Genomic DNA, 13,077 nt, shown 5'->3' with positions numbered 1-13,077 from the left:
ATGGGCTGTACTCCATTATAATGAAGGAATGAGTGGAGTAGACAAAATGGACCATCAACTCTCTTCATTTCCATTTATGTTGCAGTGTGTAAAATATACAAGAAAAATATTCTTCGATCTGAGACAGCGACATTTAGTTCTTATGTATTATATAAGAAGATGACTAAAGAAAGAAAGAAAGAAAGAAATACACGCAGTTTAGGCTTTTTGTAGCTAAGGTGATACTGGAATGTGTCACCTCACCAGACTATGAGAGAAGAGGCTGTCAATTACCTGACTGTCCAATGTGACTATAGGTAGTTCGCTGGGTTCACTTCCCTGGGAAGATTCCCGCTAACCCAGAGAAACAAAACCCCACAAGACAGTGCCCAGTCTGTGCAGCAAAACAAAAAGACCAGTACAAGCAGCTAGGTAGGAGTATGAAGTATGTGAGGTAGCTCATCACATGTCGGAATGCTTCAAGATGAACCACAGTAACAAGAACTTTTTTTTTGCTAGTTGCTTTATGTCGCACCGACACAGATAGGTCTTATGGCAACGAAGGGACAGGGAAGGGCTAGGAGTGGGAAGGAAGCGGCCGTGGCCTTAATGAAGGTACAGCCCCAACATTTGCCTGGTGTGAAAATGGGAAACCACGGAAAACCATTTTCAGGGCTGCCGACAGTGGGGTTCGAACCTACTATCTCCCCGAATACTGGATACTGGCCGCACTTAAGCGACTGCAGCTATCGAGCTCGGTGTAACAAGAACTACTAGGTTAAGTTTCTGGCATTTTATACCTATTTTGCACTTTAATGTACCAATATTCCATTTTTATATCATCTGAGCCATTGACATATTAACATTTTAGTGCAGTTGACTACAGGTCGTATGAACAGCGTAATTTAAATGGAAATATAATGGCCCTGGAGATTTATACGGTAAGCAGATGGGTTAAAGGCTGTGAAAAACCAAAGAGGTATTTGCTTCTCCGAAGTTTTCATATTTTTCTTAACTTCATAACAGGAAATCAAACACATGTCCTTCTGAGTGAATTAAATATGCCTTTACCAGCTTGGCTCAGCAGTTCTCCTTCACTAGCACTCATCAGAAATACTGATTTATTCTATTCATTTTTCTTTTCACTGAATATCACTGTTATTTAGTATATATGTTTCATTTCACTAGTGAATTTATAACCCACCCAGAATACTTGAGCTTCATAATCAATGTGCTGAGCAACTGAAAAAACAAAAACTATTCAGAATTCGAGCCAGGAGACAAATATTGCTTGTAATCAATATCTGCAAACAATTTATGAATAGGAAAATTCAGAATTGATCTATCCATATATATAAAATAACATGTTCTGACTGACTGACTGACTGAGTAATTGATTCATCATTGCCGAGCCAAAACTACTGGCCATAAAGAAATAAAATTTTGGGGATACATTTGTATTAGGGTGTAGGTGCTCACTAAGGGAGGATTTTTGATATTCCGTCGCTAAGAGGGGTGAAAAGAGTGGTGAATTTTTAAAATGAGGATATTGATTATATCTCAAAAACTTACAAGTTTACAGACATAAAACTTGGTATTTGGAATCTCCTCTAAAAATAAAGAAATACATATTTTTGTTTTTGGAAAATCCCATTAAGGGGGGGGGGGGGGGGTGAATTTAAAAAAAGACTATACCTGCAAATTATCTCTCAGACACGTAACATATTACAGATCAGAAAACTGGTATTTGGATTTTCCTGTAAGAGTAAAGAAACAAATATATTTTTTCAGAAAATCCACTTAAGGGGAACTGGAAAACGGGGTGAATTTTTTAAATTAGCATATCTAGCGTATATATAAAAAACTTAACATGTTGCAGATGTGAAAATTGGTATTTGGAATCTCTTTTAAAAATAAGGAAACACGTATTCTTTGGCTTTCGGAATAAACCCTTATCGGGTGGGGGAAATTGAAAAATTAGTTTATTTGTGTGAAAATATATATACATACCAAAAAAATCTAAAGATGTTACAAAAGTGAAAACTGGTATTTGGAATCTTCTTTAAAAATAAAGAAACATGCATTTGGGGCGGGATGAACTTGGCACGGGGTGGGGGAGATGAATTTCTTTTACGAGGATACACATATATCAAAAAAAATGTTACAGTCGTGATAATTGGTATTTGGAAGCTCTTTTAAACAAACAGTTATTGTTTGTTTTTGGAAAATTCACCAGAGTGGAGAGTGCGAAAGGAAGTAAAAAAATGAATTATTTTTCTGGAGAAACTTATATCGCAAAACTGAAGGTTACAGACATGGAAATTGGTATTTGGAATCTCCTTTCAAAGTAAAGTAACAGGCATTTCTTGGGTGGGGGAAACCAACTTAACGGACAGGGGTGAAAACGGAGTTTAATTATTTTCATGAGGATACTTATATCTCAAAAACTGAAGATGTTGGAGGCATGACCAATTGCTTTGGAATTTTCTTTCAAAGTAAGGAAACACGTAATCTTTTGTGTTTTGGAAAATCTACTTAAGGGGGCTGAATTAATTGAAAAATTAGTTGAATTCTTTGTATGAGGATACTTATATCTCAAAAACTAAAGATGTTACAGACATGAAAATTAGTGTTTGGAATCTGGTTTAAAAATAAAGAAACAAGCATTTTTTTTCTTTCGGAAAATCGACATAAGGGGTGTGGGGTTGAAAATAAGTAAATAAGGAGTTGAAATATGTTTATGAGGATATTTTATTGTAAAAACAGGCATGAAAGTCAGTATTTTGAATTTCTTTTCAAAATAAAGAAACACATTTTTTTTTTCCTTTCGGAAATTCCACTTAAGGCGGGAGAGGGGTGGAAAGAAGTCAAGCAGAAGAAGTTGAATTATTCTTATGAGTATACATTTATCTCAAAAACTGAAGGTGTTAAGATGTACGGACATGAAAACTGGTATTTGGAATTTCCTTTAAAAATAATGAAACACGTATTTTTTTGTTTTTGGAAAATCCAATTAAGGGGCTGAAAAGAATTGGAAAAGCGGGTGAATTTTTAAAATGAGTACTGGTATATCTACATTATATGTCAAAAACTTAACATGTTAGAGACAAGAAATTTGGTATTTGGGAAGTCCTTTAAAAACACAGGAACATGTACCGTTTTGTTTTTGGAGAAGGTACTTAACGGGGGTGAAAAGAAGTGAAAAATCGTTATTTTTTTTTTTAAATGAGGATACTCATATCTTAAAAACTGAAGAGGTAACAGATGTGAAAAATTTGTATTTGGAATCTCCTTTAAAAATAAAGAAACATGTAGTTTTGTTTTTGGAAAGTACACTTAGGTGGGAGTGGGGGTGGGGGAAGGACTGATCAAGGGTTTGAATTCTTTTTATGGAGATACTTGTGTATATCTCAAAAACTGAAGATGTTACAGATGTGGGAATAGGTATTTGGAATCTCCTTTAAAAATAAAGAAACAAGTATTTATTTTTTCGACTTGAGAGAAGACTGTTTCTCGCATGTACAGTCCATGGACGTCTTAGCCCCAAAATGTAATACCACAAACATGGTTTAAAAAGAATTTATGGGGTGAATGAAACTCAAATTTTTGGGTGATTTTTTATACTTTAGGAATTTTCAGATAATGTCTTTGTACAATGCCGAGGAACAATTACTAGTTTATTTATATAATTTTGACTACTTAGAACAAAAATTTCAGACTTTTTCTAACTAATGAGGTGGTAACCCTGTATTTGTGGTACTTGAGTGTTTAAATGTTTCACAGAGTGAATTGGCTGTGCGGTTATGGGCGTGCAGCTGTGAGCTTGCATTCGGGAGATAGTGGGTTCGAACCCCACTGTCGGCAGCCCTGAAGATGGTTTTCCGTGGTTTCCCATTTTCACACCAGGCAAATACTGGTGCTGTACCACAATTAAGGCCACGGCCGAATCCTTCCCCCTCCTAGCCCTTTCCTCTCCCATCGTCACCTTAAGACCTGCCTGTGTCGGTGCAACATAACGCAACTTATAAAAAAGTAAATTTAAAGAAAGAAACATTTAAATGTTTCAGACTCAAAGAAGGCTGAACAAGGAGTGTGTTTCTATGCCTGTTCTTCTAAACCAATCAAAAACAGCTAATTTTAGAAGAAGCTGAAGATATCCTGTCATAATAGTCATCAACACCAAAACTAAAAAGGGAGATAAATGATCTATCTTTGCTCATCATATTCCAATGAGATAAGGAATTCATTCACAAGGGATACATTTATTACTGACCTAGACTCCACACTCTTTTCACACGATTACTGATAGTCACACGGCATATTCTGACTGCAGTACTACAGTTATACAGGTGGCCATGATTTCTCCCATCAGTCTGTTGTATGTCACCAAAGGTTGGCAACTACTACACTAGTTCCAACACCATTAACATTCAATGAAATCTTCAAGTTTATATTAGGTGCACGTCATGAAAATATCAATTACTTAACTGAGTAGTTTCCAATTAGCTCATTTTCAAGAACTGGGAAATTCTGTATATTCCTGGTTTGTAAAGTGACCAAGAGAAGAAACCAGTTTACATAATGGGCAACAAGATACATAGATAAATGTAACAATGTATTTCTTACAAATATTTATTATGAAAGTTCTTATTAAAAATTACAATGGATCACTCGCTCACAAACATAAATAATGATTACCTCGGGATCTTCCTGATATCGCATGATGTGATCCATGAAGGTAGTACCAGGATATCGATCTCCACCGATGGCAACACCTTCATATACTCCATTTGTAGCTTTTGAAATAATATTATTGAGCTCGTTGGACATTCCGCCAGACCGTGACACATATGCAACACTTGAACAAACAAATAATATTCTAAGTAATTCCATAATAATAAAATTGCACATAAGTTTTGTAGAAATTTATCAAGCATTTCTTTCATGTGACATTCATACCTAACATCAAAGTTGTTATTAGAACAAACAAAAACTTGCATAGGGCTCTCAAAAAATATTATAAGTGACAATTAAGAAACTTTCCAGTCAGTCTAGCACAACTGTAAAATTATGACATGAAATTTGAAACAGAAAATTTACCAACTACAGAATGACATGCAATGTGTTAAGTGGAGTACATTACGAAGATTTGTAACAAAGACTGACGAATAAGCTACATTCCGCACTAGTATCCATTACAATTGTCTGGTTTATAGGTCACGTGACAAGGTAAACTTGTATGCCATTAATATGATTTTCATTTTTGACCCCTATCACAAGTTTAAAACCCGTAATCACATTTGCAGGAGCTGGATGAGGGGAAAGGAAGAGAATGATGATGAACCACATTTGCATATAGTATCTGCACATATTATTGAGGTGATTTTTATCAAAGTAATGTGATTCAAGGAATTTAAAGATGTCCACTTCATCAACAGTAGTATCCACTACAATTTTCTGGTATACGAGGACGGTTTGAAAAGTTCTCAGAATCACCGCTAGATGTCAGTGCTAGAGCAACAAGGTTCCCGCGCAATAATCACACATCCTTCGTGAGTAAACACGTGGTGCGTCAGTGCTCTAGCTGCAGGAGTGTGGTAGTGACGACTCTTTGTTGTTGTTCCAGCATAGTGATTTGTGACAATGGAAAAAACTGAGATTCGAGCAGTGATTAAGTACTTTGTAAAGAAAGGTATGAAAGCAAAGGAAATTCATGCCGACTTTCTGGGGGACTCTGCTCCTTCATTTTCAACTGTTGCCAAGTGGACCAGCGAATTTAAATTTGGTCGAGAGAGCTTGGATGATGATCCGCGAAGTGTTACGACCCCAGAATTTATCGCAAAAGTGCACAAAATGGTCATGGAGGATCGTTGACTCAAAGTGTGGGAGATTGCTGAAGCTGTAGGGATGTCTTCTGAATGGGTATATTATATTTTAACCTAAGAATTGGGTATGAAAAAATTATCCGCAAGATGGGTGCCACAGCTCTTGACATTGGACAATAAACGCACCAGACTGGAAATGTCCAAACAAAATCTGGCCCGTTTTCAGTGCAACCAACAAGATTTTTTGCGCCGGTTTGTGACTACAGATGAAACCTGGGTCCACTACTATACCCCAGAGACAAAACAGCAGTCAAAGCAGTGGAAACATGCCGATTCACCATCACCAAAGAAAGCAAAGGCAGTGCGTTCAGCCAGAAAGGTCATGGCCTCAGTTTTCTGGGATGCAAAAGGCATTCTGCTGATAGATTATTTTCCTACTGGCCAAACAATTACGGGGCAATACCATGCAAACCTCCTAGACCAACTACAGGAAATGATACGTGAAACAAGGCCTGGTTTGGCAAGGAAAAAGGTCATCTTTCATCAGGACAACGCTCCGCCGCACACAAGTGTTATTGCCCTGGCAAAACTTCATGAACTGGGGTACGAATTGTTGCCACATCCACCTTATTCACCTGATTTGGCACCATCAGACTTTCATCTATTCCCCAAGCTGAAAATTTTCCTCGGTGGACGGAGATTTTCTACGAGGGAAGAACTGACAGCCAAATTGGAGAGGTATTTTGCAGGCCTGGAGGAATCTCATTTTCGTGATGGGATCAAGGCATTGGAACATCGCTGGACTAAATGCATTAGTCTACAGGGAGACTATGTTGAAAAATAAAAGCAGTTCCACCGAGGTAAGATAATTCCAGTACATTCCGAGAACTTTTCAAAGCACTTACGTATAATTTCATGCCTTTAATCTGCGTTTCATCTTCCTCACTGTCACACATTTAAAACTCGACACCACATTTGCATATATCTTCAAGGTGATTTTCATTAAATTAATGTTATTTGACCAATCTAAATATGTCCGCATGACTGGTCGAAACATGCCATCCTATAGTTGAAGGGCTGAGAACCATAGTGGGCCAAGTGCCATTTTTTAAAAATGGAGAACAATAAGGTTAAAGTTTAGTCACTGCTATAATTCACAGACACAGATTACAGAGACTACAACATTTGCATATTATCGTTAATAGATCCATTAATCACTACAAAGCAAAATACAAAGATTATCTGGCTTTTTAATACAAATAAAAAGTAAATGAATACCATAATTTTCCACTGGAGTGGATTTGGCCCACTTTGGCTCTAAACAGAAAGGATGAATTTTAACAATACGCCAGTGGGCCAACTCCACATGGCACTGTAAAGTACTTCATTTTGCAGTAGTTACATCACAATATTGCAAATCCTTAAAAAACTTATGATTAACTGGTGGAATGAATGGAAGCATGGCAATTAAATCATCATATTTAGCTTTTGTCAGCTTAATGGGTGCTGCGTAAGCAGGACTCAGTTCCCATGATGAAGGTGCTGAAGTTGTTACCTTTACAGATGGCCTGCCCTTACCAGAAGGTGAAATATCAAGGATTTTCCATTCTTCCATTTCACTGAGGGTGTACCTGAACTTAATCTTAAGAGGTTCATTAGACTGGAAATGAAACCACCTAATTTTGAGCCACACAACCTTCTCCCCATCTACTGTTTCCTTACGAATCACAAAGTTTTTTGAGAGCTCCCTAATGTTCACAAATTCTTTCTGTTCCATTTTCTTCACATTAAAGGGCTTATTTCTCCTACATTCCTTAACTAAGGTCACATAATCTTCTACCGAAAACAGTGATTTTGCCTTACATTTTGAAGTTTCGATGGTACTAAAATCTCTGTCATTAGGCAAATATGAATGGCCAGGTTCTAGGAGCTTATAATCAATAGTTTTAAATTGGGAATAATGAACTAATGTGGCCCACAAAGATGCAATATACTGATTCCTATTCTGACCACCACAAGTGTCTGAATAGTCTATGAAATGATTTGCTGTTGTGCTGACGTTCTTCAGGTAATACAGAATATATGAACCTACTTCTGTTAGGCCCCTTTATACTGTAACTTCACCCCCACAATTACATGTACCCTTTCTCATCCTCACAGTTATGTATTCCTACGTTACACATCCAAAACTTCCTCTTGTAAAAATAAACACTACTTGTTATGGAATAATAATAATAATAATAATAATAATAATAATAATAATAATAATAATAATAATAATAATAATAATAATAATAATAATAAAAATGTTATTTGCTTTACGTCCCACTAACTACTATTTGAAGGTCTTTAGAGACGCCGAGGTGCCGGAATTTAGTCCTGCAGGAGTTCTCTTACGTGCCAGTAAATCTACCGACAGGAGGCTGACGTATATGAGCACCTTCAAATACCACCGGACTGAGCCAGGATCGAACCTGCCAAGTTGGGGTGAGAAGGCCAGCGCCTCAACCGTCTGAGCCACTCAGCCCGGCACTTGTTATTGAGGGAAGGAGAAGGGTCTGCTGCATGTCAAATCACTGCTTCTATTTTCCTCGTGGCCGATGTCCGCCATGATACTATGCATATCACGTGACTCAGAGCAAGCGAGGGATTGGTCATGCGGATTTGGCCCACTATGGCACTACCTCCAGCGGCTAGTTCAATTTGATTGATATTTTGTGACCCTGTAGCACATAAATGGGAAGACGTAGAGATAGCCCAGTTGGAGAGATAATACCTCCAGAAATGAACCGCTAGATGGCATTAACTCATTTTCAACCGTTGGTGGATTTGGCCCACTATGGTTCTCAGCCCTTCAGTTAGTAAAAAAGTAACCGTTTCAGTGTATATCTTAATCTACATTTACCGATATATATATATTGTATAGGACTACCTTGAAAGGGTTCACAATGTTTCTATCCAATCCATACAAAGTTATGAAAAATATGAGTGTGTAAATAATTCACATAGGTTTACAAGCAGAAGAAAGTTCTAAAAATGTCACAGACAAAAAATAACACCAGGAGATCTTGAATGATTCCAGTTTAGAAAATACAAAAATTCTGATCCAGTCTTGAAAGTAAAGTGAAACTGATGACACTAACATTTAAAAATGGTCTGTACTCTTGAGGGCAAAACAATGACCAACATTAAAATAAAAAGTACCTGCCATGTTTACTCTCCAGAAAATAACGCTCGAAGGTGTAAAATACTCTTGTTTGTTCTCTTTTCATTACATAATTAATTATTATCAAGTGATAACTTTCCTGACATTCCACACGAAGGCATAATTCTAAAACAAACATGTTAAAGAAATTTTAATTTGGGCCAATGAGTCACATGTTAGATCCCACGAAACAATAATCACCACCAACACATTTTGATTCCTATAATTATAGTAATGCAATTGGCAAATAAAGAAGTGAAGTGCAGTATGAACTGTGCAGAGGAGTCATGTATAGCTGTGTTTTTATCAAATTGATAGTTCAGTGGAGTGAGCACTATAAGAGTGCCATTTAGTGCTGCTATTTATACGAGGCATGTTTTTTAAGTAAGTACCGTTTTGATATTCTGCTGATACAGCACTGCGGTCGGCATTCCGTGCATGCGCGCTGTGTACCCACATCTATTGGCAAAGCTGAGACGCCATTACGGCAATAGTCGCCCTTGTGTACGTTTGTTGGCAAGCATTTGAAATGACCTCGCCGATCGAGAGTACCGCCGACTGTGAAGTCCAGTCTGTTTTTCGTTTTCTGTAATCGTTAAGTGTCTGCTTCCACTCACTGCTCGGTCAATTGCCTGCACCAAATCTTTACTAATGACTGAAGGTCGCCTACTCTGTTCTTCATCATGCAGATCTTTGCGGCCACCTTTAAGTGCTCGAACCCATTTCCTAACCGTTCCATCACTCATAATGTTTGGTCCGTAAACTGCACAGATCTCACGATGAATATCGATAGCTTTCAAACCTTTTGCACTCAGAAAACGAATAACAGACCGGACTTCATAGTTGGCGGGACTCTCGATCGGTGAGGCCATTTCAAATGCTTGCCAACAAACATACACAAGGGCGACTTAATGGCGTCTCAGCCTTGTCAACAGATGCAGGTACACAGCACCCATGCACGGAATGCCAACCGCAGCGCTGCATCGACGGAATATCAAAACGGTACTTACTTAAAAAACATGCCTCGTATTAGTGCTTGTTGATAGAAATTGGGAGTAGTGATATTTATTTGAATTTTATAACAAGTAATTCAGTTGGTGTACAGTAGATTACATTTTTTTAGGTTAAGTAGGCTAGCTAGGTGTACCTTGTTTCGAATTTATGTTTAGGAAGTACTTAAAGGTAATAATATTAACTTTTAAAATTTTTTTTTCAAATATCTGTAGGTTCGTTGGTATAATACTTACAAAGGCAGATTATTTTAAGGAGTTGTAACTTCCGCCGCAACGTTTCTGGTATTTTGGATAAATATCCGCTCAAACTATCACAAAGGTAATAATTTATTAAATTAAATAACATGATACACTTGTAAACTTTGATTTAAAAAGAAGTTTAAGATAATACACGGTAATTTCACTGGATAATTATGGTTCCCTGCGTACTTTGTACTTTCCAACTTCGTTTATTCATCGAGTTAAAGTCAATAATCAAATTCCTATATTCCAATAATATTACAGTTCAAGCCCCTGGTGTAGTTTTGACAGAAATTATTGTAGACAACCTCTTATTTTTCAGCATTTAAGGACACTTTCATTCTCCGTCCCACATAGTAGGGAAAATAATAGTAATCCACCAGTGGTAAAAATTATATAACCACATTTCAGTTCAGAATTGTAGTGTAGATATGGTATATTTAGATAGTACCATATCTTGCCTCCTATATTCGTGTGTATCTATTAGAATGTAGTACTAATAATAATCTGTCCAACCATTTAGCTTTGTTGGTAATCTTTGAGTACAATATTTCTTGCAAATTTCAAACTTGCAATTTTCATTTCTGTTTGTGCTAAGTAGTGACATACGGTAGCGGTATTGTAATTAGGTCACACCTGAACATAGTTTAAAATTATTGTAGTTTACTGTACAGTAGTATACGAGTAATATCTTATTAGAAATTAGCGCGCTTACTTTATCATCGTAAAATATTTCTATAGTATAGTAGAGGTATCCGTAAAAAACTCTTACTAAAATTCTGTTGTTGTAATTAGGATAGGCTTAACTGCAGTTTAGAATTGTGTAATTCTTGTGTATTCCTTTCCTTATTCAGTAATTAACAGGAGTTTTTATCCTGTTAGGGTGTTGTAGGATTAAAATGGAGTACGACTGAGTAGTACTGTAGTGTAGTCGTATATTAATTACCTTATTGTTGTGTGATCTTTGAGTACTCTCCTACACAATATTTCCTTCCGTTCATTTTTTTTTTTTTGCTCGTAAGTTATTTTACTTTTCATTTTTTCCGTAAAGAATGGCTAAGAATACAAGTGTAGGAACTGTGGGTGTGGCGAGGCATTGAGGGGTATGAGGGAGGAGTTGGAGAATTTGAGGGAGATAATTAGGATTCTCACAGAAGACAGGAAGGAAGGTAGGCCTCCCTCAAACAATGTACAGGTTACAGTAGGTGTAAAAGAGGGAGGGGAAGGAAAGGGTGGTCTAATGTTCTAAGGGGAAGGAGACTGCAGGCTAAGGGCTCTATTCAGGATCAGAATTCAGGACCGGTGTCACTCCAGGTAGAACAACACAGGGAAGATGAGGAACAGGGAACTGTTGCCGAGATGTGTGGAAGTAGGAGGAAGGGAAAAGATAGAAAAGGGAAATGTAGAGTAGAGGATAGGAAAAGACAGGTGGAACACGGTCATGGGAAGGAGAAAAGGGAGGAGGAAGTAGCTTCTGCAGCTATCAGGAAAGATAGGGCTGACCAGGAGGGGAGGCGATCAAATGAAGTGGGTAGGGTTGAGGCTCTAGTCATGAGAGATTCCATCATTAGACAAGTGGGGAAAGTGTGTGGAGGAAAGGGAACCAGGGTAGAGTATTATCCAGGAATTAGGTTGAGGCAGATGTTGAGGAAAGTAGAAGAGAAGGAGGAGGAGGGGAATGAGAAGGTGGTAGGGTTTCACATTTCTACCTAAAAAGTAAGGCAAGTTGGTATAAGTACCAACATAGTTGGGGATGTGTAGGATCTGGTAAATGCAGCACGGGTGAAGTTTAAGAAAGCAGAGATTGTTATCAGTGGAATACTGTGTAGGAAGGATACTGACTGGAGGATGATTGGGGATTTAAATGAGACGAGTAGTTATGTGGGAAACTGGGAGTGAAATTTCTAAATCCTAATGAGTGGGTAGGAGATAGGGATCTGAGCTCAGATGGCCTTCACTTAAACCACAGTGGTACGTATAAGTTAGGAAATTTGTTTAGAAAGGTTATAGGAAGGTACATTCAGGGACACGGGGTGGCCTAGGGAGCGGTGATAAGGGAACAGGGAACTGGAAATCAAGTAGGGATGACATAAAAATGTTAGTGCTCAACTGTAGAAGTATTGTAAAAAAAAGGAATAGAATTAAGTAATTTAATAGATATATATACTCACCAGATATTGTAATAGGAGTTGAATCATGGCTAAGAAATGATATAAGAGATACAGAAATTTTCTCACGGAACTGGAGTGTGTATCGTAGAGATAGGATAGGAATGGTGTGAGGGGGAGTATTCACTCTGGTGAAAGAAGAATTTGTAAGCTACATTAATAATTTTAATAATAATAATAATAATAATAATAATAATAATAATAATAATAATAATAATAATCAAGCTCGATATTTTCATTATTTACCCATGGGTTAGAGACCCATGAGTGAATGCTGAAAATATCAAGTTCAATTAGCAGGTGGTGGTGGTGGTGGTGGTGGTGGTGGTGGTGGTGGTGGTGTTGGTGTTGTTGTTGTTGTTGTTATTATTATTATCTACATATATATGTATGACAGATTATGTTCGGACTTTATTTGGTATAAATCATGGTCGTATAATTTATTATTTGTGTGTTGTATGATCTGTCTTGTGTAACAAAAACGTCATGCAAGGTTATGGCACGACACATCAGCTGAATGTCTATTAACACGACTTTATTTAATGTAAGAACACGTAATTAATAGTATATAATTTATTATTACCTGTAAATATGATGTATAAATCCGATGTAATATTGTGCAACACAGGGTAAGATTCCAGAACAAT

At 37.2% G+C, this 13,077-nt stretch overlaps 1 protein-coding gene across 4 annotated transcripts in view; it reads right to left on the bottom strand.

Annotated features, from left to right (window-relative positions):
- The window catches only part of ATPCL (ATP-citrate synthase), a 498,463-nt gene that overhangs the window by 110,202 nt on the left and 375,184 nt on the right, over positions 1-13,077 (bottom strand). For all 4 annotated transcript variants that reach the window (XM_067140650.2, XM_067140651.2, XM_067140652.2 and 1 more), the window contains exon 13: positions 4,678-4,837. In XM_067140650.2, coding sequence (XP_066996751.2) covers positions 4,678-4,837 — 160 coding nt within the window. The remainder of the gene's footprint in view (positions 1-4,677; positions 4,838-13,077) is intronic.

This window comes from Anabrus simplex, chromosome 2, assembly GCF_040414725.1.
Source record: "Anabrus simplex isolate iqAnaSimp1 chromosome 2, ASM4041472v1, whole genome shotgun sequence".
In the NCBI taxonomy this organism is placed as follows: domain Eukaryota; kingdom Metazoa; phylum Arthropoda; class Insecta; order Orthoptera; family Tettigoniidae; genus Anabrus; species Anabrus simplex.
The sequence above is the reverse complement of the archived record's forward strand: the minus strand, read 5'-3'. Positions and strand labels throughout refer to the sequence as shown.